The sequence below is a fragment of the Temnothorax curvispinosus genome, unplaced genomic scaffold, assembly GCF_003070985.1.
Source record: "Temnothorax curvispinosus isolate PA1 unplaced genomic scaffold, ASM307098v1 QBEX01008988.1, whole genome shotgun sequence".
Taxonomy (NCBI): domain Eukaryota; kingdom Metazoa; phylum Arthropoda; class Insecta; order Hymenoptera; family Formicidae; genus Temnothorax; species Temnothorax curvispinosus.
The window spans coordinates 14,325-39,446 of NW_020218768.1; the positions used below are offsets into that span (position 1 = coordinate 14,325).

General features: G+C 34.6%; 1 protein-coding gene across 1 annotated transcript; it reads right to left on the reverse strand.

The window, feature by feature from the left end:
• Positions 1-654: 654 nt before the first annotated feature.
• LOC112458546 (venom dipeptidyl peptidase 4-like) lies at positions 655-24,779 on the reverse strand. The gene is made up of 4 exons (XM_025022236.1): positions 24,588-24,779; positions 21,987-22,147; positions 4,003-4,214; positions 655-1,094 (listed from the first exon to the last, which is right to left on the reverse strand). Exons 1-4 carry the CDS (start codon positions 24,746-24,748, stop codon positions 945-947), a joined length of 684 nt encoding a protein of 227 aa, XP_024878004.1. The 5' UTR covers positions 24,749-24,779; the 3' UTR covers positions 655-944.
• Positions 24,780-25,122: the final 343 nt, after the last annotated feature.

The window sequence follows — 25,122 nt, forward strand, 5'->3', positions numbered from 1 at the left end:
TATATATATATATATATATATGTATATATAAAACAGGGTTTTTGTAAAGTCTGTGTCACCCCTATATTTCGCAAACGGCTCAAAATAATGAAAAACTGCAAAATACGTGTCCAATCATTTCGAGAGGGGCTACTCTTAAGAAAATTAGAGAGGATGTCTCCCCAAAAGGTGCCCCAGGGGGGACTTCAACTGAAAAAATTTAAATAGAACCCCCTATATTGTAATATATTGTTTAAAAGGACACAAAAAAGAAAATTTTTTTACGCAAACCAGAGGTCGATACGTTGACTCGTTCGGGAGTTATTTTGGGTAAAAAATTGGCTTTTTCGAAATTTGACTCATTAAAATAACTTCCTAACAGATCAACGTATCGACCTTTGGTTTGCGCCAAAAGTTTTCTTTTTTTATGTCCTTTCAAACGATATACTACAATGTAAAAAAGTTCTTTATTTTGAGCTGTCTGTGAAATATAGGGGTGACAACAGACTTTATAGCAACCCTGTGTATATATATATATATGTGTGTGTGTGTGTGTGTGTATACGTGACAAGATTGTCATTATAATATTATTTTTTTCGAATATTTCGGCGATAAATTCTGTTGTATCAATTTTACCTGATGTGTTGAGACATCTTTAAATAAATATTATCTGCATATTTCATAAACAATTTATTTGATTGGATGATCGATACGTGCTCTTTTAACCGGTGTAAACGCATGCACGGGATAATTATACACTTTTCATTGTATTTTCGAGCGTTGGAGTACAAAACGATGGGCCATGCACATATCTTCTGTAAATATTCTATTAGATGGAACACAATTTGGAGATGTTTAGATTTTCACAAATTTTTTCATTTCATTTCTTTTCTTTTTTTAATTCAATTTCAAACAATTCGAAGATATCATTACGTGATGTTGCACGTAATCGCTATCTCTTAATATTAGTACATGCCACCAGAGCCACCGCTGCCAAGTCCGGCTTTCGTGTCAACAGGTACTTGTTTTTGAAAACAATCTTCCAAGAACTGTTCCATGGAGAGATACAAATGTCCCTTAACGCCCGCTAAAGTATGGCTTACATCCGGATAGACCTGAATAAATAAATAAATACTTCTTAGTTATAAGTTAATAAACAAATACTTCCTAATTATAAGTTTTAGTTCTTTGTTATGATTGACTTTGCAATAATTAATGATATTAACCCTCCGTAGTCACACCTATTTTTTTAAACAAGGAAGTCATTCTGGGTCATTTTGACCCGAGACGAACTTTGATCGTTCGCCATTTGACCATTTATCCACCGATCGTGTTGAAAAAATTTTCGAATGCACTTGTGATATTGCTAAATTAATTGCTACAAAAAAGAAGTGCCTCAAAAATTTTTAACATATAAAAAAAATTCGCAAAAAATTTTCGTTTTTAAAAAAAAATTTTTTTTTGTTTTTTGAACTACAGCTAGAGGGAGTCATGCCCGCCATTTTTCAAGTTACGCGCAAGATATTTACGAGCAAAGTTGAGGCTCGGGTCAAATTGACCCGGTGTGACTACGGAGGGTTAATTAAATTTTACATTAATTAAGTTAAATTTTTAAGATAATTATTTATATTAAAGAACGCATCTGTGATGGCTATAAATTTGAATAAACAAAACGCATTTGATTTCTACATCTGGACTTACAATTAGATATGAATCAATCATTATAGGGAAGACCGGGACTGGTACATTTTTTTAATGATTTTTTTTACATGTAATTAATAAATACAAGCCGCAAAAGAATTTTTCAATAGCCGCATGTTTATACAAAACAAAAATAATTTTTTTAACTGAATAGTATAATTAATTTTATTGCATTAATAAAAATTATAAAGCGACTACATTTGTAACAACTATCCCAGCATGTGGAGTAAGTTGTTACAGTACTGGATTAAGTTGTGAAAGATCCAGTTTTAAAAGTATAATATATTTAATAAAGAGAAATAACAACACGTAACAACATGTATTATATTACATTTATATTGTTGAGTGCAAAATTACAATACAGATATAATGTAATTGATGTTCTGTATTGACCGGTTTTAATACGTAATAAGAGACGTTAACGGAAATATTACATAAGATTATCTGCCGCTATTGTGCCGAGTTACATCGAGTTGGTCGAAATTATAAGTAGAAAGCTGTAACAACCTACCCCGTCACAACCAGTCCCGACCTGCTACATTTAGATATTTTAATTATTACTTAAATAAAAAAATGTTTTAAGACATTAACATAACTGGAAGTTACCAGGGGTATTCAAATAAGTTAAAGTTTAACGGTTTGACAGGTTATGTCAGGTTAAAGTCGAGTAAAAAGTTAATTTTTACACTTTTAACCCAAAGATTAATGTGATAGGTTAATGAGTCACTTATGTATTTTGCATAACCTTAAAGAGTAACGCGCCCAAAGTTAATTAATTAACTTTTTACTCGACTTTAACCCGACATAACCTGTCAAACCGTTAAACTTTAACTTATTTGAATACCCCTATTATGTTTAAAGTAAAGATTTTAAAGAAACAGAATTATGATATAATGACCAGATTTATAAATATAACATTTAATATATCTGATTTAATATATCTAACATACTGATTTATTTTACTTTTGGCTATACAAAACTAAAAAATTTTTTGTTTGTGAAAATACGCTATTCAGCCTGGAATAACTAACTGAAATATTATCGCAATGTTTTTGTGAAAATATTTTTTTTTGTAATATTATCTTTTGTCAATAAAGTGTGATATAAAGACCCTCGAAATAAAAATATAAGTAGAAAGGGCTGTAAGGGTCACAACGCGGATAACGGTGCGTTCAGATATAAATGTGATTTATTCCTCAATTTACAAAAATCCAAACGTTTCGGCTCCTGTCCGAGCCATCCTCAGTGGTATAATATTAACATCAAAAATATATTCTCCTTTACGTCAGTCTTTCGTTGTGCGTCGCGTCGCGGCGTCGATGAGATCTCGTCTTACAGATCGCTCTGCACAGATCATTCTCTTTGCCTTATTTTCTTATTATTCGGTTTGACTGCGATGTATTTTTTCTCCAGACTACCTGGTGAGTTTTTCTAGAATTTTAATTTAAGACAAGGATGTAACTCTTAATTACGTTACAGATTTGGACCTTTTAGTCTCACTAAGTTTCTGTCAAATTGAAACAGTAAACTCACCATGTTAAAGGAGAATATATTTTTGATGGTAATATTATATCACTGAGGATGGCTCGGACAGGAGCCGATACGTTTGGAATTTTGTAATTCGAGGAATAAATCACATTTATATCTGAACGCATCGTGATCCGCGTTGTGACCCTTACAGTCCTTTCTACTTATATTTTTATTTCGAGGGTCTTTATATCACACTTATTATAATTATAATATCTCACTTGAGAAGGGCCAAATTATGGTCGAAACGTTGTGAGTCAGAATAAATGTGAACTGTCCAGTTGGGTCGCTTAATTTTGGATTTTATTATTAACTTTTTCCTTTTATTTTAATATAAAAGTATCGATTCTTCAACGATTAAAAAAAAATTTACATGCGAAATAATTAAAGAAATAGTTTGTCTTTAATAATTCTAGTTCCAACGATAACCGAACATGTGTAGATTAAGAATCTGTTTCAGATTACTGAGTGTCCAGATTTTATGGGAACCGTGGAACCTCGGACACGTTGAGCAAATATTTGTATAACTTCCGTAACTTTCATTATTTCTACTTAAAAAATTCTGATTTATACATAAAATATATGTTAATATATGTGTAAAACCTAGAATAAATCGGCCGTATAGTTTCTATAAAAAAATCGAGAAAAATAGCCTTGTTTTTAACCTTCGAAACGATCATCTTTCCTTTAAATAAGAAATAATCTCAAGTAGTATCCAATATTTTTTGTTTGCACTTCAGAAAATCACTTGTACAAGTATAAATTTTATATTTATGCAAAAAAATGTCAAAGTACCTGCTGTCGAAAGAGTATGCCTTCCTTAGCAAGATGACGAGCAAGTGCCATGGACTGTTGAAATTGGACGTTGTCATCCGCAGTCCCGTGTACCAAATAAAACATCTTATCATGCAGATACCTTACTTTGTCATAAACGTTGGATTCAGCGTAGCCTTTGTAATTGGATGTCACGTTCGGTAATCCCATGTATCTTTCGGCATATGCAGAATCTGCGTCAATAATCATTCGTTAAAATCAGATAAAGTAAATTTAGTAATACAGAATTTAGTAATATAGTCAAAAAATCATGTTCTTAATATAACTGATCTAAACAATCTTTATATAACATTGTCCGGTAGAGGAGACCAGGGCTAGTTGGTACACTTGTTTAAAGATTTTTTTACACGTAACTAATAAATGGAATACAAGCCGCAAACGAATTTTTCAATAGTCGCATGCTTATACAACACAAAAATTATTTTTTTAACTAAATAGTATAATTAATTTTGTTGCAACAATAACAATTATAATGCGACATTTGTAACAACCAGCCCCATATACGAGGTAAGTTGTTACAGTATTGGATTAAGTTGTGAAAGATCCAGTTTTCAAAGTATAATATATGTATTTAATAAAAAGAAATAACAACAAGTAACAATATGTGTTATATTACATTTACATTATTGAGTGCATAATTATAATGTAGATATAATTTAACTGATGTTCTGTATTGATTGTTTCTGATATGTAATAAGAGATGTAACGGTAAAGTCTTACATAAGATTAAAATATCTGCCGCTGTTATGCCGAAGTTATGTGTTACATCGACGGAGTTGCTCGAAATTATAAGTAGAAGAAAAATAACAACCTACCCCGTCACAACCAACCCCAACCTTCCATGTTTAGATATTTTGATTATTGTTTAAACAAAAAAATGTTTTAAGATATTAACATAACTAGGAGTTATTACGTTTAAAGTAAAGATTTTAAAGACAGTTAGAATTATGATACAATGACCAGATTTAGAAATATGAATATTTATAAACATAACATTATATATACAAATACATCACTAATTTATTTTACTTTTGGCTATACAAAACTAAAAATATTTTCTGTTTGTGAAAATACGCTGCTCAGCCTAAAATAACTAATTAAAATATTATCGCAATGTTTTTGCAAAAATACTATATTTTTTATGCAATATTATCTTTTGTCACTTTTGCAACAATTGCCGTGTACTAACTAGCCCCGGCCTCCCCTAAATCTTCGGAAAATCCACTTATACATATAAAATAAATAAAAATACCAAATTTTTACATATTGTTGTCCTCTGAACATGAATATAAAACTTAAAAATAGCTCTCGGGACGAGAAACATCAAAAATCGCAAAAAAAAAATAGAAAAACGCAGGTTAACCTTCGGAAAACTCATCTATATAAAATAATGGGTAAGAATACCCAATTTCTATGCATTTTTGTTCTCTAAACATAAATCTGAAACTTAAAAATGGTGATCAGACTCGCAAGTTAAAAAGAAACCATAAAGGTAATTATTCGGAATAGAGGCTCTTCCTAATTTTAATATTTTTTCCTGGTTCTCTTGATAAAAATTATTGTTGTGACTCCGACAGTGATAATCAATTGGGGGAGCCCGAAAAATATGTACCCTACCTATTTTTTTATGGGAGTGGAAGCTACTGCCTCCACGCATACATATTTTCCACGCGAAACGAGGTGCTACGTGAGTTTACAACTTTCCACGCGTGGAAAGCCCATGTACTTTGCGAAGCAAATATGCAACATATGTCAAAGTCAAAGTCATTGGAGAATGGGATGTTTTTATGCTGTGACGTTACAGTTCAGCTGCATCGCGGCAGCCAGCGTCTCCGCCGCCACGCCGTCACAAACGGCGGGTTTGCACCTCGTCGAAGCGAACATACAGGGACGTCTCCATCAGAATGCGGCTAATCGAGGGATTCGAGACCAGAGGAGAGGGCCGACCGTTGAGGCGATTATTGGCGGCATCTCGCGGGCGGCGAGACGAGAAGGGCGCGAAAAAACACGCGCGTTGCGCGTGATTCGACGGCTAGCGGAACGTATTGTGGCAGGGCCCCCGGCGCCAGGAATGAACGAGTTCCCCGCCCGACCTCCACTTCAATGACTGGACCCGAGATGGCTGACCACCATCCTAGTGTCACCGGAGAGGACTCTCGAAGAACCAGCGAGTTCAGACCGCTAAAAAGAATCCCGGGAGGCCGCTGCGAGAACGAGAGGTCGCCAGACGCCCCTGCAGGATATGCTGACGGCACTGCGCGAGGATGTTATCGCGAGCTCGCGAGCCCGTCTCTGGTTGGCTCGCGTTATCGCGTAGAAGGGCCGCGCAATCCTTAGATGGGGCGCGCCAGCGATTTCGCTATCGAGCAAATTCCGCAAATCTCTTCCTGGTCGTCCTCCGGCGTGAAAAGTCGCGTTGTTTCCGCGCACTTTGGCTACCGTATAAGATTGGCAAAATTCTGGCCTGAGCCTCGAGAATTGAGAGCAGCGGCGCAAGAGAGGAGTCCGTACGTCGCGCCGCGCCGCGCCGGTGAGGTTGCCTTGAACTCTTTGTGAAGCCACGAACCAGCTCTCCAGGTCACGTTCTCGGTCTGACACGCGGTTTATTAGTGAACATCGCCGAAAGGGTGTAATTTTTGGTGTTAGCGTTGGCGGTCGGCATTGGACGCGAGGGGCCCCGAGATAATCTTGTTGGCTAAAAGAGTCATCGATTACCGCTCCTGGAGATCGCGACCATGAGTGGATGCAGGCGAGCCTTCGGCAGCGGCCGAAGTACGGGAATCGTATATCCGCCATTACTGTCGTGCGGTGTACTCGCGTTTGCTTTCGCATACGCGTTTTCGATTTTGCGTTCTATTTTGCGTTGTACTTGGTGTAATCGCGTGCGGTATTCCGCGTTATATTAGGTGTCTTTGCGTACTATATTTTGCGTCGTCCGAAGTGTTCTCGCGTGTGTCATTTGTATGTGTATTAGACTCCGCGTGCAATACTTGTGTTAAATTTAGCTTTTCCTTTTGTTATATTTCGCGTTCGACGTTCTCGCCTACTTAGAATTATCGCGAGTTATATTGAGCGATCTATGGTGCGTCGGATTGAGAGTGTCACGCGTGTTATAGCGGTGCGGTATAAGTCGCATGATATTCAGCGTCGTGTTTAAAGTCCCGCGCCTCCTTCGAGCGTATGGTACCCTGGCGACGGAACCCTTTTGCGGTTTCGAACATTTAGTTTTTGCGCGCCGAGCGTGGCGCCGCATTTCTTTCGCCTAATTATATCTTATGTCTAGTATTAAGTTCTATTCGACTGTGTGTCATACTATGTTTACTTCATATGTAATTCGCGTTTAAGTTCTTCTCTGTGACATTAATTCGATGCAGTTTCTAATTGTCTTTTGTTCGATTATACCAGATGACTTTTGATTCAGTTATATTACTACGCGTTTACTGCGACTTCATCTAGAGTTTCATTAATTCTTATTTTCGATTTCACATTAATTCAGTGCTGTAATTCTACAAATTCTAGTATTCAGTATTCAGTTCAGATCGTTATTTAATTTCAGCTACTCAATCATTCAATTCACTAAATTCTTGATCCTTGACATCAGATTTCACCGTGTTTCTTAACTATAATAAAGATTGTTACCGATTACTACGAGACTCCTAGAGATATCATTGCCACCTTTGACTAGAGAGGATACGGCCTTAAGGGGGAATTCTGGTTTAGGAGGCTAAAAAAAAGATTTTTATGAATTTTTTTCATTGACAATAATGCAGAGGTTTCTGAACCTTTTACAATATTTAACTGTTTATTTGAAGAGGTAAAAGAAATTTTTATATTGTAAAATAATTGCAAAATGGCGCCGTGGTGTATCTCTAATCGGAGCGCCTCGCCAACATCTACGGGAGAAATGTAGCCCGCAATTTTGATCTCAGACAAAAAAACGAAAAAGATTATTAATTTTTATATATTTTTATTTTATATGAACCAACAACATGTTTAAAAAACTGAAAAATACAAATTTTTTTAGCACTTGAACAAAAACATAAAATTTTTGAGAAAAAATATCCTCCGTTTTTATGCAATAACAATTATTTAAATTAATATTTTTACCAAAGTTTGAGGTTTACATAGAATGATTGTTTATTCTTTATCTAACGCACTTTGAATCAAGTCGATTGATCAATTAGTTTTTTCTCTATCTTTCCCGCAGATTGTTGGCGAGGCGCTCTGATTAGAGATACACCACGGCGCCATTTTGCAATTATTTTACAATATAAAATTTTTTTTACCTCTTCAAATAAGCAGTTAAATATTGTAAAAGGTTTAGAAACCTCAACTGCATTATTGTCAATAAAAAAATTCATAAAAATCTCCTTTTTTTTAGCCTCCTAAACCAGAAAAATATCTGGTTCCCCCCTTAAAGGCGTTCAGGCATAATCCCACGGATGATAGCTTCGCAACACCGGCCGCTCGACCGAGTGCGTGAACCAAATGTCCGAACCTGCGGTTCCTCTCATACTGAGCAGGATTACTATCGCAATGACTGGTCATCAGTAGGGTAAAATTAACCTGTCTCACGACGGTCTACATTCATTTGTATGTCGGAGTCGGATGTCGGAACGTAGCCGATAGTCCAATGAGGAAAATTCGTTTCCGAAAATGAAATTCTCTCATTGGACCATCGGCTATGTTCCGACATCCGACTCCGATATATGACTGATTGTAGACCGGCCCTAACCGTCACCCCGCCGAATTTGTGCGCTGCCCATTATCAATCCCGCCCTTCTCCGCTAGGTCAAGTTGGCCGATCCCTCGCACGCCTGACTAATTACGCTATCGTGTTTATTTCCGAGTTTTCACGATTTTGGAATAAATTCGTGGACGCGAGCTTACGGATCTGGCGCTCAACTCTGATTTTGAGTATAATTGTCGGAACGTGCGAGAGACCATTTGGAGAGGCCCATCATCCTTCTCTCCTCACCTCCTTTTTTGATCCGTCTTGCGTCTCGGGCGCGATTCCCAACTAAAAAAACGTGACAATGCATAATTACAAATACTGATTTAGCATCAATATTCAGATAACGCTAATTTTCATTGATTTTTTTGCGTTTCTGTTTTTTTTTTTTGCGATTTTGATGTTTTTTGTTCTGAGCGCTATTTTTGGCTATTTCTATTTATTACTTTATATAGGTGAGTTTTCCGTCCGCGCTCTAGTAACAGGCAAAGTTATGGAGATATATCTCCTCAATTTAATAACATATATTCTACTCCGAATTGCTAATCTAAAATATTAATTTATGTTTATTAATGTTGTATAACAATGTCGCATTATTATATTATATCTCTTGGCAAAAAGATGTAGATTTATAATTCTAGTTTATAAAAATTATATAAACATTATCAAGAGACACGGTAGTGTCTCGCGCCAAGTACACGCAAAGCGAGACCGCACCGTTACTCTTTTACGCGAACACACGAGTTGCAAGTACTGGAGATTTCGAGATCTCAATAACGAGTCAACGGATTAAGTTCTAAGTAGGCTTGATCGATAGCTTGGGATCAATTTATATAATAAGTGTTTTTAGTTTTTCTCCACGTGCTTTACGAGCGAAAATATTACGACGCAAAGTCTGAAATATTCAATTTTACAATTAAGATACGTTGTCGTCGCCGTACGGTTGTTTTTGCATCGATAGATGGCATTTTAAAGATACCTCGAATGTTTAAAAAAAGACAACATATATGTGCGTCGTATGCGCTCAATGCAGACAGTGCGTTCAGCGCGCTGTCACAGTCAGTTATAACCTAGAAATATGTATCGTGCAACGTCATGATCTCTCATCATTAAATACGATCGTTTAATTTCAAATTTCGGTCGCGTCACGCAAGGAACGAAGATCGAAGTGCCACAAAATTAAGATGTGAGTGTCGCAAAGGCGAAATATCAGCGGTTGGAGATAGGTAGTGACAGTCGTGACCGTTACTATGTTTACGCGAACGTTACTTCTGTATATATATAGTAACTTACGATAATTCACTCGTTTACGCAGGATGAATTATCATAAGTTACTACAGAACCCTCGTTTACGTGGAGGAATTATCATATAAGTTACTACAGAAGTAACGCTCGCGTAAACGTAGTATGTGACAGATTGTGTGCGCGCGTGCGTGCGTGCGTGCGTGCGTGCGTGCGTGCGTGCGTGTGTGCGTGCGTGCGTGCGTGCGTGCATGGGTGGGACGGTGCGTGTTTCCTCTTTTTCTTTTCACGTTAAAGAGAAAAAGAGAAAAAATGAACCGTGCAACATGTTCAGCTAAAACGAACAGGCCTCTCGATTATTCACAAAAACAATAACAACAAAATAAATTTTGGTAAATTTTATATTCGTATTCAGCAATTTCTAACTGTTGTGTGACTACGTATGTTCAAATAACTGTGCGTATTAGAGTTGCGGCGCCACTACGGGCGCGACCAATGAGTAGCGTAGGACGGTGATCGTCGGTTGTGGACTCGCCGATTACCGCGCGGGGATTTCCGTTTCCGCACACACACGAACGAGACACGAACGAAGTCACACGTGCCTTGTCGTGCTCTCCGATATTGTACGCGTCAGCGAATAAAGCAAAGTGTTAAGAAGCATACATCCGAAATATTATTTACCAGCACCTACACAACACTAACATTTAAAAAAATAATTAAATTAAATATGTTCTTCTCACACACAAAAAAGATTAGACTCTAAGAGAATTGGATATAGTTCCAAATGACCCCTGCTCCCAATCGACCTAAAATTTTACACATAAGTTGTTTTCGATGTGAGAAATAAAGTACGCGTGGTCCCAACTTCAAGAAATTAAAAAAAATTTTACGAGCACTTATTGATTAATAAAATTGATTCTATATGATATATATGACATATAAAAAATATAACATATACAGGATGTCCCATTTTAAAAAACGCACCTCAATAATTCTTCAACGAAGCATTTTTAGCAAAAATGTTTCAGACAAAAGTTATACGGTTTCGAGGGGCACATAAGATGGTGTCATTAGTTTGACCTTGGATAAGCGTTTGAAGATCACGTGAAGGTCACCTTTAATTTCTTAAATGAAAATCCCTATTTTTCAATACATATTCTTGTAGTTAATCTCGAGAGCTTTTCAAAACACTGTAATAAAGTATTTTTTCATTAAAAACTTTTGAAATTATTAGGCTTAAAAGTTCTAGTATTTTGACATAAAATACAAAATATTTTGTAAAACATTAAGTTTTCGGTAATGTTACCTTAATACTTTTATGCACAGAATAATGAGACAAATCAATTAGTATAAAAAAAGACATAGTTGCTTTTAAGAAAAAGTATGCAGATCCATGTTGCAAATTACATATTTTTTCTTAAAGGAATTGTCTTTTTTACATACAAAGTCAAATAATAGCACATAATTAAAGTAAGGCGCTAGTCTATTATAGGACGGGTTGTCGTTATACTGTATTATTACTATAATTTCATGCACTTTTACGTCACTACGCATGATCATGTACGTCTACATCATGTTGGTATGACAGACATTCTAACTACACAGCTATCAATTTTAGTACTTAATAACTTTTTTCCTAATTGAGAGCGACAATTTTAACTTATAGATTCATGTTTTACGGACTAAAATACACAAAATTGTGAATCATTTAACTGCAATACTTAAATTATTTATATTCAACAAATTAATAATTTTTAAAATATAAGTAATTTACCTATTTATTTATTATTGAAAAAATTAGTAATTATTTTCCTACTAATTATATATATATATATATATTAATTTTCAACTAAATAGTAATTTATTTTTGATAAACTATTAATTATTTTAATAATAAAAAATTTATTTCTACTAATTACCAATTTGCAAAAGAAATTAATTCATTTTTACCTAAATATTAACTTTTACGAACTAGAAATTTTTTTCTGACAACTTACCAATTCTTTAAGTAATCTATAATTCACTTTTACCTAAATATTATTAATTTTTATGTAAATAATAATTTTTTGTGACTATTACTAATTTGCTAATTCAATAGAAATTTAATTTGTTGTTATTTATAATTTCGTAAATAATTAAAAAATAAAAAATGAAATTTTTTTGCCGATCCTTGTTTAACACTACAAAATCCGTAATATCAGTACAAAATTACCTTTTTCAAAAAAGGTAAAAAAAGGCGCCAAGTACATGCAATGTATTTTGTAAATTCAAAAATCCAATTTAAGTGGTAGCTTTATTTCTCCTTTACAAAATTATTTTACCTAACTCAACTCAAGTGACACGTATTTCAAAAAAAGATGTATTTTTAAATTAAATTGCGAAATTACAAAGAGAATATGTATATTACTTTTTTAAGTAATTGGTTGTGCAACTACTTTTAAAAAATAAAACCCAAGTGATATTTTTGTGTTCCTATTCAATAAGGGTCTTCCTATTCCAACTCAAGTGGTAATAGCTTCTTAATTCTCCTTAACAAATTTCTAATATTACAAAGAATCTGTTTGGCGCTCGCCTTTGTAAATAGTTTCGTCATTATTAGTATTAGTGTTAATATTAGTTACCTTCGTTAGTATTAGTATTATCGGTACATTACCATATTTTCGGTGACTTGCACGAAACGTCGGCAGATCGCTCGGATCGGTATCGATATTTTCGCGACTCACCAATTGGTGCTGCCCTCGCACACCCTTCGAGGGCACCCATCATAAGAGGAAGAACAAATTGCTCGCTCGCGGCACATTACAGGACCGCAAACTCACTCATCGTCACGCCATCGAAAGGCGCTCATCGCAAAACGGTCTTGGCGTGCACATCCACACGAGCACGTTTAAACCTACAGAAGGCTGAATAGTGCTTGCTCCTCCGAAAGTGTGATCTCGCCTGCCTTGCTGCCTTGCCGCTCCGCCTGCTTGTTCTGCTTGCTGCCTGCCTGCTTGCTCTGCTTGCTTCTGCCTGCCTGCTTGCTCTGTCTTGCCCGTGTTAGGAAATGCCGAAATAATCCGGGCTCATATCGGGGCGCGAAGCACTGGCGAAAACGTTCGCGAAAAGAAGGGGCGGCAGCGCGACTGCGCAGCCTGTACCGCGAGGCCCACCGGGGGCCACGAGGCAACTTATCCGCACAAGACCGCGCACGAAGCGAGCACGCACAACACGTGAGACTTTTCCAGAGCGAAAGCGATCCCCGTGAACGTAACTACTTCAAACGATTTGTAAGATTCGCATTCACGTTTATATCTGTTCTGTCAAATACAGTGTTCTATATTAAAAGCAAACAGAATAGTTCACTCTTTTCACGCGCACCCACCCCTACCGAACTCCAACAGCCCGCTTGCTGCTTGCGCCTGCTAAGGACGGACGAATCCCTCCAGGAGATGACGGCCGACCGAAAGGTGAGTCGCGTTCGTTTATTTCGGTTAATTCGCATTGAGGAGTCGCAACACACCTCCTTTGGTCCTTTGAACCACTGACCAACTCGCAACCGAGGCCTTACACCCCCCTCCCCCCGAGACAGAATCATTTTAATTACAAAGAATTAAAGAAGTAATAGTACAAAATAAAAATATTTAATTAAAATAAAATAAATAAATTTTTCTTGTAAAAAAACTTGGCGTTGCTAGACTTCATCCTTTAAGTATGTTGTTAAACACAAAAATCCAACAGACACGTATTTTTTTATAGGGGCTCTAATTCATCTTTGAGGGGTGAAACCCCTCTTCGAAAAAATCGGTTTTTCTTTTTCGGGCCGAATATCTCCGAAACTATAAGAGATAGAAAACTTTTCCAAAATGGAAATTAAATGGCTTCAAAAGTACTGACTTGAAATAATGACAAAATAATTTTTTTATTTCTTTTATTTTTAAATATATCCCCGCCACAAATACATTTTTTTCGAAATTTTAAAAATTTTTTATCACCAAATAAGAGGTTATTTTTTTACGAATTCAAAAATATATGATAAAGTTGTGTTATGATAAAACATTTTTAAGAATTAATTACAAACGCCACCGTATATACGCTATCCATGCTCATCCGTACTATGTGCGTAAGTAATTATTGTCGAAACAATAAGATATATAAAAAATGTTGTAAGTAAAATTTTTATAGTTTTTTTATATATGCTTTATAATTGTATATATGTATATAATACATATTTAGGTTTTCTAAAAATGTAATAATTTTTTATATATCCTCAATACGACTTCCACCTGATTCTATTTGTTTTTCCCATCGCTTTAACTGGCGTTCAGATGAAACTCTTTTAAAATGGTGTTGCACTAATTTTAGAGAACAATTCTTTTTCTTGCCGTCATTTCTTGCATTAGTGCCCCAATTTCGCCAATACTCAACAGCTTGTCTTTTATAAGAACTATCAAAATCTGCATTATTATTTGAACGTTGAGGATGAGAATTTAAATTATCTATCACTCCGTGCTTCTTCGTCATCTTCAATTATGAGATATCTCTTATCAGAATCGTGACATATCACACATTTCTCATATCAGAATCGTAACATCACACATTTTTGAAAAATGACATTTTTTAGCAATTCAATGTACTTTTGAGATAAGTATAATATTTTTAAAATGAATTATATACCGTATGATAAGATAAGATATAATTTTACGTGTACATTTAAAATAAGTGGACAGTACTGGACAGTATAAATAGTTTCATGTAGCAGTCTTATATTCACAGTCAGTACAGTCTTATTGTTATAATCATATCTGTGCAATGTGTTAAACCGTTTTTATATATTATAATAGTAAACAAAGTTTAACATCTCTAGAAATGATTATTAATCCGCCAAATGTTGTTAGACTTTTATTGGTGTCAATAAATTCAATATATGTAACAGAAACGCCAGTAACTGAAGCAGAAGTAGAATTAAAAGAAAACATACAAAAATTATTGCTGGATGGCATTTTTCATTATAATGGGTTGAAAGTAACGGAAGAAAAATATCTCGGTTATCATCAAGAACCTTATAAATTACATACTTTTGAAATAATTGAAGATGGCAACGAAGCATGGAGTGAAGATAATTTAAATTCTCATCCTCAACGTTCAAATAATAATGAAAATTTTGACAGTTTTTATAAAAGACGAGCTGTTGAGTATTGGTGAAATTGGGACACTAATGCAAGAAATGACGGCAAAAAAAAGAATCGTTCTCTAAAATTAGTGCAACACCATTTTAAAAGAGTTTCATCTGAACGCCAGTTAAGGCGATGGGAAGAACAAATAGAATCAGGTGGAAGTCATACAGATAAATTTTTCGTACATCTCCCAAGTTACACATGATAAATTTACTGCAGTTGTTGAATCAGGATTTATGGTTCATGATATTGATATAAAAAGATGGGCTTTACAAGCTCAAAAAGAAATAGGATAAAATTTAAATCCTATATTTAAAGCATCTCCCAGTTGGATAGCAAGATTCAAGAAGTCTCACCGAATTGTTTCAAGAAAAGTTACGAAGTTTGTCACTAGAAAAACATTGGAAAATTCTGTTGGTTTGCAAAAAACAGTTAATGATTTTCTGGAAACAGTAAAACCTCTTATTGAACAGTTTGGATCTGAAAATATTTATAATTCAGATCAAAGTGGTTTCCAATTGGAAATTTATTCTGGAAGATCATTGGATAACCAAGGAGTAAAGACAATAGAACGTGTCGTGCAATCTGTATCGTCAACAACCCATTCATACACGGTACAACCAATAATATCCAGTAATGGCAAATTGCTGTCACCTTTATTTATTGTATTAAAAGAAGTTACTGGTAGATTTGAACCAAAAGTAGAAGAAAACTTGTTTAAACCAACAAATGTTATTGTAAAAGCATCAAAATCTGGTAAACTGACATCAGGTATATATACTTCCGTTTATAACTATTTTATATTTTATTTAACAATCTAATAAGAGTTATAAAAGAGCTATTAAATTAACATTTATATTTCTTACAGATCATTTTAAAATGTGGTTAGAAGAAGCTTATTTTCCAAACATTGGTTCTAGTAACGTTCTTCTTATCGATTCCTGGACTGGGCATTGCCCTAATGTCATTTCGGATTTAACACCTCCAGGAAATTTTATTACTACTATGATAATACCGAAAGGCACTACAGGAAAAATACAACCATTAGATGTTTATAGATTTAGAATTTGGAAAAATTTTGCTAAAAGGTTCAAATATTTTGCTAAAAGGTTTCAAATACTGTTTTACTATTGGAAAATAATATAAATTTGCATGAACGAAATAATATAATAAAATTGCAATCTCTGATACATAATCAATTGTCATCCCCACGATATCACAACTTATTTAAATATTCGTGGTTTAAAAGTGGTTATACAAACGAAAGACCAGAAGAATTTGAAAATCCAGTACAATTTAGTTTGTATGACAGTTCAACAACATGTGATATCGAAGATTGTGATAATATAGCTGCAGTAAGATGTTCTTGGTGCAAGAATTCATTATGCTTGAAACATTTTTTCGTCGAATATCATTATTGTAATGTGTATAATGAGTGAAAAATACAAAGTGTAGCGCTGTGACATAGATATATAGTGATTTTTTTGCTCATTTCTCAAAGATTCATGTTTATAAAATAATTTTATTATAAGTGAATGAATTTTGAATAAAATTGTCTATAATCTTTATTTATAGAAAAACGTAAATGTTAAAGAAATAATAACAAGGCTGGGAGTATTTTAAAAATTATTACATTTTTAGAAAACCTAAATATATATTATATACATATATACAATTAGCATATAGAAAACTATAAAAATTTTACTTACAACATTTTTTATATATCTTATTGTTTCGACAATAATTACTTACGCACATAGTACGGATGAGCATGGATAGCGTATATACGGAGGCGTTTGTAATTAATTCTTAAAAATGGTTTATCGTAACATAACTTTATTACATATGGTTGAATTCGTAAAAAAATAACTTCTTATTTGGTGATAAAAAATTTTGAAAAAAATGTATTGGTAACGGGGGTATATTTAAAAATAAAAAAAATAAAAAAAATATTTTGTCATTATTTCAAAGTACTTTTGAAGCCATTTAATTTCCATTTTGGAAAAGTTTTCTATTTCTTATAGTTTCGGAGATATTCGGCCCGAAAGAGAAAAACCGATTTTTTCGAAGGAGTGTTTCACCCCCTAAAGATTGTAAAATATGTAGCGCCTGGTTGCGTTCCCGCGATTGATCTACGGCGTTTTCTCGCGATCGAGCGGGTCGAGAAACAAATCACACTATCTCTCTGAATTGTCTGTTTTAATACTAATTACACACACACACGAGTCCCGAACAGAACCAAATACAATGCGAATAACTTAGAATAATAGCAGCCGGTCCGAACACGTGCGAACCGGTGCGGTAGCGAGACGAATCTGATCTGCAGAGAGCCGGGCCCGGCGGGATAACGAACCTACCCGAGGCGCGCCGGACGGACCCGAACGGCAGCTCGACGCGGAGCTCGCGTCAACGAGCGCGGTAGTCGCGAGGAGAATCGGTCAGAGCGAAATCCGCTGAACCGATTATACCGAAAATAAATTTAAAGAACTACCGAACAAAGATGAATTAGAGCCCCTATAAAAAAATACGTGTCTGTTGGATTTATGTGTTTAACAACATACTTAAAGGAAATTCAAATCGGAGCCGGACAGTTGTGGTAGTTTCCTTTAAGTACAATGGGAATAAAGGCCAACAATCGAGCATAACAAAGGATGTCAAATCAATAGTTTATTTAATAATATTAGTTTTTGAGACACAAAGGAGATAACATCGACCGTGAGAGCGCGAGACATCGGACCACGACTTAATTCTGTAATTAACGTATTATAAACTTGACCACACCGCTGATTGACCTAAGATTTAACGCTTTTAACAACTGACTTGGTTCGTTTTCGCCATCTAACAAAGAATAAATCATGGATTTACCTTTGACTGCAGACTTGCGAATTAACTCTACAGATACTCATATATATACAATTTTACATTTCACAATAGACTCTAAAGATATTTATATGTACACAATGTTACATTTTAGTCGAATGCTCTCATGTAGTAAGATGTGACTCCGGATGGCTTTGTCATTTACCATCGAGAAAAATTCTTGCTCGTCTTTGACTGTTTTACCTCCTTATTTATTATTTTTTTGATTATTTGATACTTTGCTTATTGCGCGACTCCATGTAATTATTCGTATTTATCGGCTGAAGAAGACACTGTGTGTTCGAAACGTTCCGTCATATGTATATATTATTAAATGAACTATTGATTTGACATCCTTTATTGTTTTGCTCGATTGTTGGCCTTTATTCCCATTGTATTTTGACATATAGATTACTTTATTTATTCATTAGTACTAAGATTTTTGATTGAATAAAAAAACAATAAACATAATTTAGGGAAGAATGCGACAGGAGTAAAAAAAAGCACCAAGTTTAAAAAAAAAATTTATTTATTTTATTTTATTTAAATATTTTTATTTTCTACTGTTATTATACCTCTTTAATACTTTGTGATTAAAATTATTCTTTAATTGCAATATTAAAAATTTGTTAAGGAGAATTAAGAAGCTATTACCACTTGGGTTGGAATAGTAAGAAGACCCTTATTGAATAGAAACACAAAGATATCACTTGGGTTTTATTGCTTCCTTATAGAAAAAGCTTTGTAATGATGAAAAAATTTTTTTTCAAGATTTTGATGGAAATAGGTTTAGAATGTTTCAAAATGTCGAGAAATCATATTAGTAGGAAATGTCGGGAAGTATGTGTGTGTGTGCGTGCGTGCGTTTGTGTGTGCGCGCGCGCGCGCGCGTGTGTGTGTGTGTGTGTGTGTGTGTGTGTGTGTGTGTGTTGTGTGTACGGATTTTTTGTACACGCATCTACTTCTACAATTTCTTTGATACCGAGTTAAAATTTTGCACACAAATAGAGTATCTTAGAAAGTATGTTCTCCTCTAATTTTATTAAAATCTGTCGACTGGTATGGGTTTTAAGGGGATTTTCATTTTTTAGAAAAGTGTGTTTTACGCTGTAGCTCTCTCAATATTTGAGATATCGATCTATTTCTAATTTTATTATATTGTTCAGTCTTTTCTACCCCTATTTCATATATAATTTTTTAAGATTTGGATAATCAGTTCTTGAGTTACAGACGTTTGAAATTTCGAAGAATCCATATATACATAGAAGCCTTATAAAGTTTGGTCTAATCAACCAAATTTTAAAGAATTATATATGAAATAGGGGTAGAAAAGACTGAAGAATATAATAGAATTAATGTTTGAGATTGTGATAATCCGTATCACGAAAATCGCTTTCGGTTGCATGTCAGCGCAAGCACGCTTTCTATAAAATATTCGTCTAAATATTTCGCTTCAAAAGCGTATCCTGTGCCAAGTTATAGCATGGATCTTTCGGTATTCGCATTCTAAAAAATTCTCTAACATTTGTTATCAATAACAAAATCGCGGCCACCAAGCAAAAGATTCATGCTGTAAACATTGTGCTCGCAAACAGGCAACGATCTTTTCGGATCGCCGACCGACAATTGTGACGTAGGTGCGATGACGTGAGCTGCCGATAACCCAATCACTCTCTCGATATCTGAGCTCCGCGCGTGCCAAGCGCGTATGTTTCCGCGCGCGGCCTGTGGCGATCAATCACGCACTTGAGTCCTTAAACAACCTTCGTTATTTAAAACTATTGGTTATTAGCCCGGAGAGAGTCTCGACTCGGAATTAATAAAAGGTTTGCCGCTGTACCGAGGGCTCTCTTTTTGTCGAAGTTCACTCGCATAGAAGCACCGCTCGTACAAACCGCTTAATTCGACTTGCAATTCGCTTTCGATTTCGCACCTGCTAGTCGCCTTGCTTGCTGTGATAAATTCAGTGCGCGCTATCACTCACGGCTCTAAACAATCCTGTAAATAGTTGTATATACTAAATAGACTCTGTTTTATTATATTGTATTTCTTGCTGTTTTTTTGGGGGTCGTCTTCTATCTCGCGCTACCGCGTGCTCTCGAACAATTAAAAATATACCGATATCTCAAATATTGAGAAAATCCAGACAATTAAGCCAATTAAGGAAATTTATTATTTCCTAATTTTATTAATAAAAGCAATTTTTATATATTTAACAAATTATTTTAAAGTAGAAATAAAATACTATTATAATAGTATAACAAATATTAGTCGCAATACAGATTATCACAATAAAAAAGTGTGCAAGTAGAAACTTGCACATTGCTTCCTTATAATTTTTAAGTGTACAAATTATAAATTTGAACATTACTTTCTCATTACATTCAATTTTCAAGTATGCAAATTATAAATTTGCACGTTGCTTAATCAACATTTTATTTTGCTCATAAAGTTTCCTCTATGAGGAAACCAAATTAATAAATATCTACTAATAATTATACGTAAAAAAAAGCAGTAAGACTTCCGAATAGCCCCTACCTCCGAATTTGATGAAACTTGCAGGAATTGTTGACTATTAGAGGACACGTTCATACCATAAAGGATTTTGTACGAAAACAAATAGGAACGAAAAAATTGGCATCAAAAATTCAAAATTTGGTAAATGTCTACAACTAGAACCCTAACGAGAAATTAATTAAAAAAAGGTAAATTCTATGTATTTGTGCTCCTCGAATCCAAAATTGATAAAATTTGGGGGTCGCTTGTATTTCTTAAGATATCGTTAAGAAATTGAAAACTGTGAAATATATCAAAGTACATGTATGGGCCGGAAGGGGGCTCTGCCCACCCCCGCACCCTCCCGCCCCGTGCACCTGGCGGTGTGGGTTAGGCACCCCCCCATGCGTGCCCAAAAAAACTTTAAACAGTTAAATATTTTTAAAGCGCGTCATCTAACCTATGTAGTGTTTTTTTCTCATTTTCTTAACGATATCTTAAAAAATACAAGCGACCCCCAAATTTTATCAACAGTTTTGGATTCGAGGAGCAAAAATACATAGAATTTACCTCTTTTCAATTGATTTCTCTGATTGGGGCCCTAATTGTAGACATTTACCAAATTTTGAATTTTTGACGCTAATTTCTCCGTTCCTATTTGTTTCCGTACAAAATCCTTTATGGTATGAACATGTCCTCTAATAGTCAACAACTCCTGCAAGTTTCATCAAATTCGGAGGTAGGGGCTATTCGGAAGTTGAGCCAAAAAGGCTTCCGTATAGAGGAAGCTTTATGAGCAAAATAAAATGTTGATTAAACAACGTGCAAATTTATAATTTGCATACTTGAAAATTGTGAGAAAGTAATGTTCAAATTTATAATTTGTACACTTAAAAATTATAAGGAAGCAATGTGCAAGTTTCTACTTGCACACTTAAAAACTATGAGGAAGCAATGTGCAAGTTTTTTTTTTTAAATAGTTGCATAACCAATTATTTTTCAAAGTAATATACATATTCTCTTTGCAATTGGCGCAATTTAATTTAAAGATTTCACTTTTTTTTTTAAATACATGTCACTTGAGTTGAGTTAGGTAACATAATTTTGTGAAGAAAAAATAGAGCTACCACTTAGGTTGGATTTTTGAATTTATTAAAAAGACATGGTAGTGTCTCGCGCCAATACACGCGAGTGGGAGGAGAGAGGACAGAGGGAGAGGGAGAGAAAAAGGGAGGGAGAGAGAGCGTTTGTATGTGTGCGTGCGCGCGCATGTTCTATAAAAATATTAAAGAATTAATAGCTGCAAATATGTTTTTGCTACTTCCAGTGTTTAGAATATTTTTGAAGCTTAATCCACGTCAATATTATTAAAATTTCTTTACAAAGTATGTTAAGAATAAGATGGTTAAGGAGAAGATTCGACTATATTTTCAAGAACACAATGATCTAGCGAACAGTACCGTAAAGCTTCCAGGAGACAATAGGCGCGACGCTTATGCCGCACTGAAACACCTTTTGTTCCGGATGAGCCAAAACAAGAGCAGCGACGAAACCGCCGTAGCTCCATCCCCATACGGCGACTCTTCGTTTATCCACGAAATGTAGTGAGTCCCGTAAGTATCTGGACAATTATAATCAATGGATTTTTTTTAAGCATCTTATAATAAGCATTTTATAATCGAATCTATTGACATTCAAAACTATTGAACTCCTTTATAATTACTTTGAAAAACTAAAAGTACTTTTAAACAGATTTGAATCTGAACGAAATGGATTCAAACCCTTCGTGCGTACTTCGGAAAACAAATATACTTCCAAGTAGATTTGAATCAAATATGTTCAAATCTTTTACGAGAATTTTATTACAAATTTCACGTTTTTTCTAATCAAATTGTTTGTATAAAACGACAATTAGGTTAATACACATATTATTTTTTGTTAATTACAAATATTAGATTATCAATAGTTAAAATTAAATATAATAATAAAAATATGATTAAAAATTTAAAATAAATTTCTAGAGCTCGAGTAGGGGAACTGTGTAATATCGCACCCCATTTTTAAAAACCAAAATCTTGACTAAAAACTCCTATAAGAATATAACTAAACAGCGTCATTTTATTATATAATTATCATAATATGATCTCCATAACATAAATATGTTCAACATTTACTTTATCTATCTTTTTTGAAGAAAAACAAAAAAGTAGCATTTTTCGACATAAAAAAAAGTGTAAAAATAGGGCACATAAGGTTTAATTTGATAAAGATATCCTCTTTTAACTTTCAAAAGAAAGAAGATTAAGAAAACCCATGAGGTTTCATGGACTATAGGATGGGGTGATATGGTCTTGCTTGGCCGATTTACTCTCAGAAAAAGATCTTGTTACTCATTAGACAGGAGGCTGAGGCAGCTTCAGAGATATTCTAGAGGCAGATCAGTTAGGAAAAACGGGTGGTATAATGAATATTCTTAGAGGGTGGAATTAGGAATACCTCAAAGAAGATACATAACTGATTAAAGCATAATGGTTAGCAACAAACATTTGTAATTTAGAAATAAAATTAGACACAATGGGCACGGGTACACCGGGACATTTAGGCCGCGGCCTATACCTCAAATTCAACCTAAAGTCTGACCTGAAGCTAGTTTCAGCCGCCTATCAAATGTTTACAGCAGACGGCCTAAATAATTTAGGTCGAATTTGAGGTATAGGCCGCGGCCTAAATTCAGGGTGTAAACTTAGCCAATATCACATGTTTTCATGATAGAAATTCGTTCTTAGTACATATTTTTTTGCTGTATTAATAACGGAAGATACCTCTTGCGAAATTACGAAACCTCGTTAAAACTATGAACTGCCATGATACTTTTTATATCACAATACTAATTGAATTAAAACAAAAGATCGTCCAAAGCGGCGTTGTTCAACAGCTTCCACTACTCACTGACAGAATGCAACATGTAACAGTCTCAATGGTTACGTTTACACCCTGAAATTAGGCCGCGGCCTGTACCTCAAATTCGACCTAAATTATTTAGCCCGCCTGCTGTAAACAGTTGATAGGCGACCGGACCTGGCTTCAGGTCAGGCCGCGTATTTTAGTGACCCGACCTGAAATAGGCCGTTATCATTTGCGATGTAAACGCGCGATCAAGCGCGACGCGTCCTAAAAGCTATATTTGCTTGTTCGGATTCGCTGCAATTCAGGACGATCCCAAATACAATCCCGTCAATTTTTAGGTTTTTTTTGGTGTAAACAAATGATGACTAGACCTACTTTGGGTCACAATATAGGTCAGGCCGCGATCAGGTCGCTGGGTGTAAACATAGCCAATATCGTAGGGTGCGGAATTAGAAACAAGGGCGATATTAGATAAAGTTTCTATAATAAGAGTTAAGCCAATGTAGTGACGATTTTTTATTAGTCCGCCATATGTTTTAGCCAAGTTAGTGAAAGTAAGACAAAGCTATAAGTGGGAATGAGACAAAGTTATAACTGGTCCACCAGTCCGCCATTTATAGCCAAGAAGAAGTTAGTGGAAGTAAGACAAAGCTATAACGGTGTCCTAACTCTTATTATAAAAACTCTAATATTAGGCACAGTTCCCCTATTAAAAAGATTCGTTTTTTTTATTATAGAAACTACTTATGAGTACATTTTGAATCTTGCAGATACTCATTTAAGGAGTTTGAAATGAACTATCGGGACCGATTACTTTGCAAGTACAATGTATGAAATATTATTTCTTATGAATATTATTTGAATTCTAAAAAATAAAACTTTATTATTTTATTTGACTCGGATTTTCAAGTGCATATTGAACTTGATCTCTAATTATAATTTTATTAAGAATAAAGACATATTTTATATATTCTACCGAAATTTTGTATGTTTATGCCTTATATATAATATCGCGAAAGCTAAAAAATTAATTATTATTAACATCTTTACAAATATATCTTAATAAATATAAAAATAAAATACCTTTCTTTAGACAAATATATTTTAAAAAACAAACAGATATATCTTGATATATCTGTTAATATCTTGCTTACTCTGTAACTTCAAGTTGGTCAGCCACTTCTACAGAACCTAATCTGTAATAAACCTCGTGAAGCAATTTATAGCCTTGTCCTCCGCTTCCTCTGCCATCGATCTGTGCGACAATAACGTTCCTCCGACTAGCCAAATATGTGTTCCAGTCCACTTTAAACATCTCGGTGACTAATTGTGAACCAGGAGCACCATACCTGCAAAAATAAATACCGTGGTATATAGACAAATGATCGAGTTTTAAATATTTCTTTCAATGAGCAATTAAGTAGGGGAGACCGAGGCACCATGAGCCACAAAAATTCAAACTCTGAAAAATACTTTTAAATATAAAATTTTTTGTCTCATTTTTTAAAATAATTAAAGCACTATATATTTTAAAATTTATTTAGCGTATTTAGCAAATATTGACTAGTTTTTAAGAAACAAATTAAAACACATTTTTTGAGAAATGACCCAAAGTGTTTCAAACCCGGGGCACCATGGGTCTGTCACTGGGGCATTATGGGTCACACACAAAAACTAGATTTATTCATT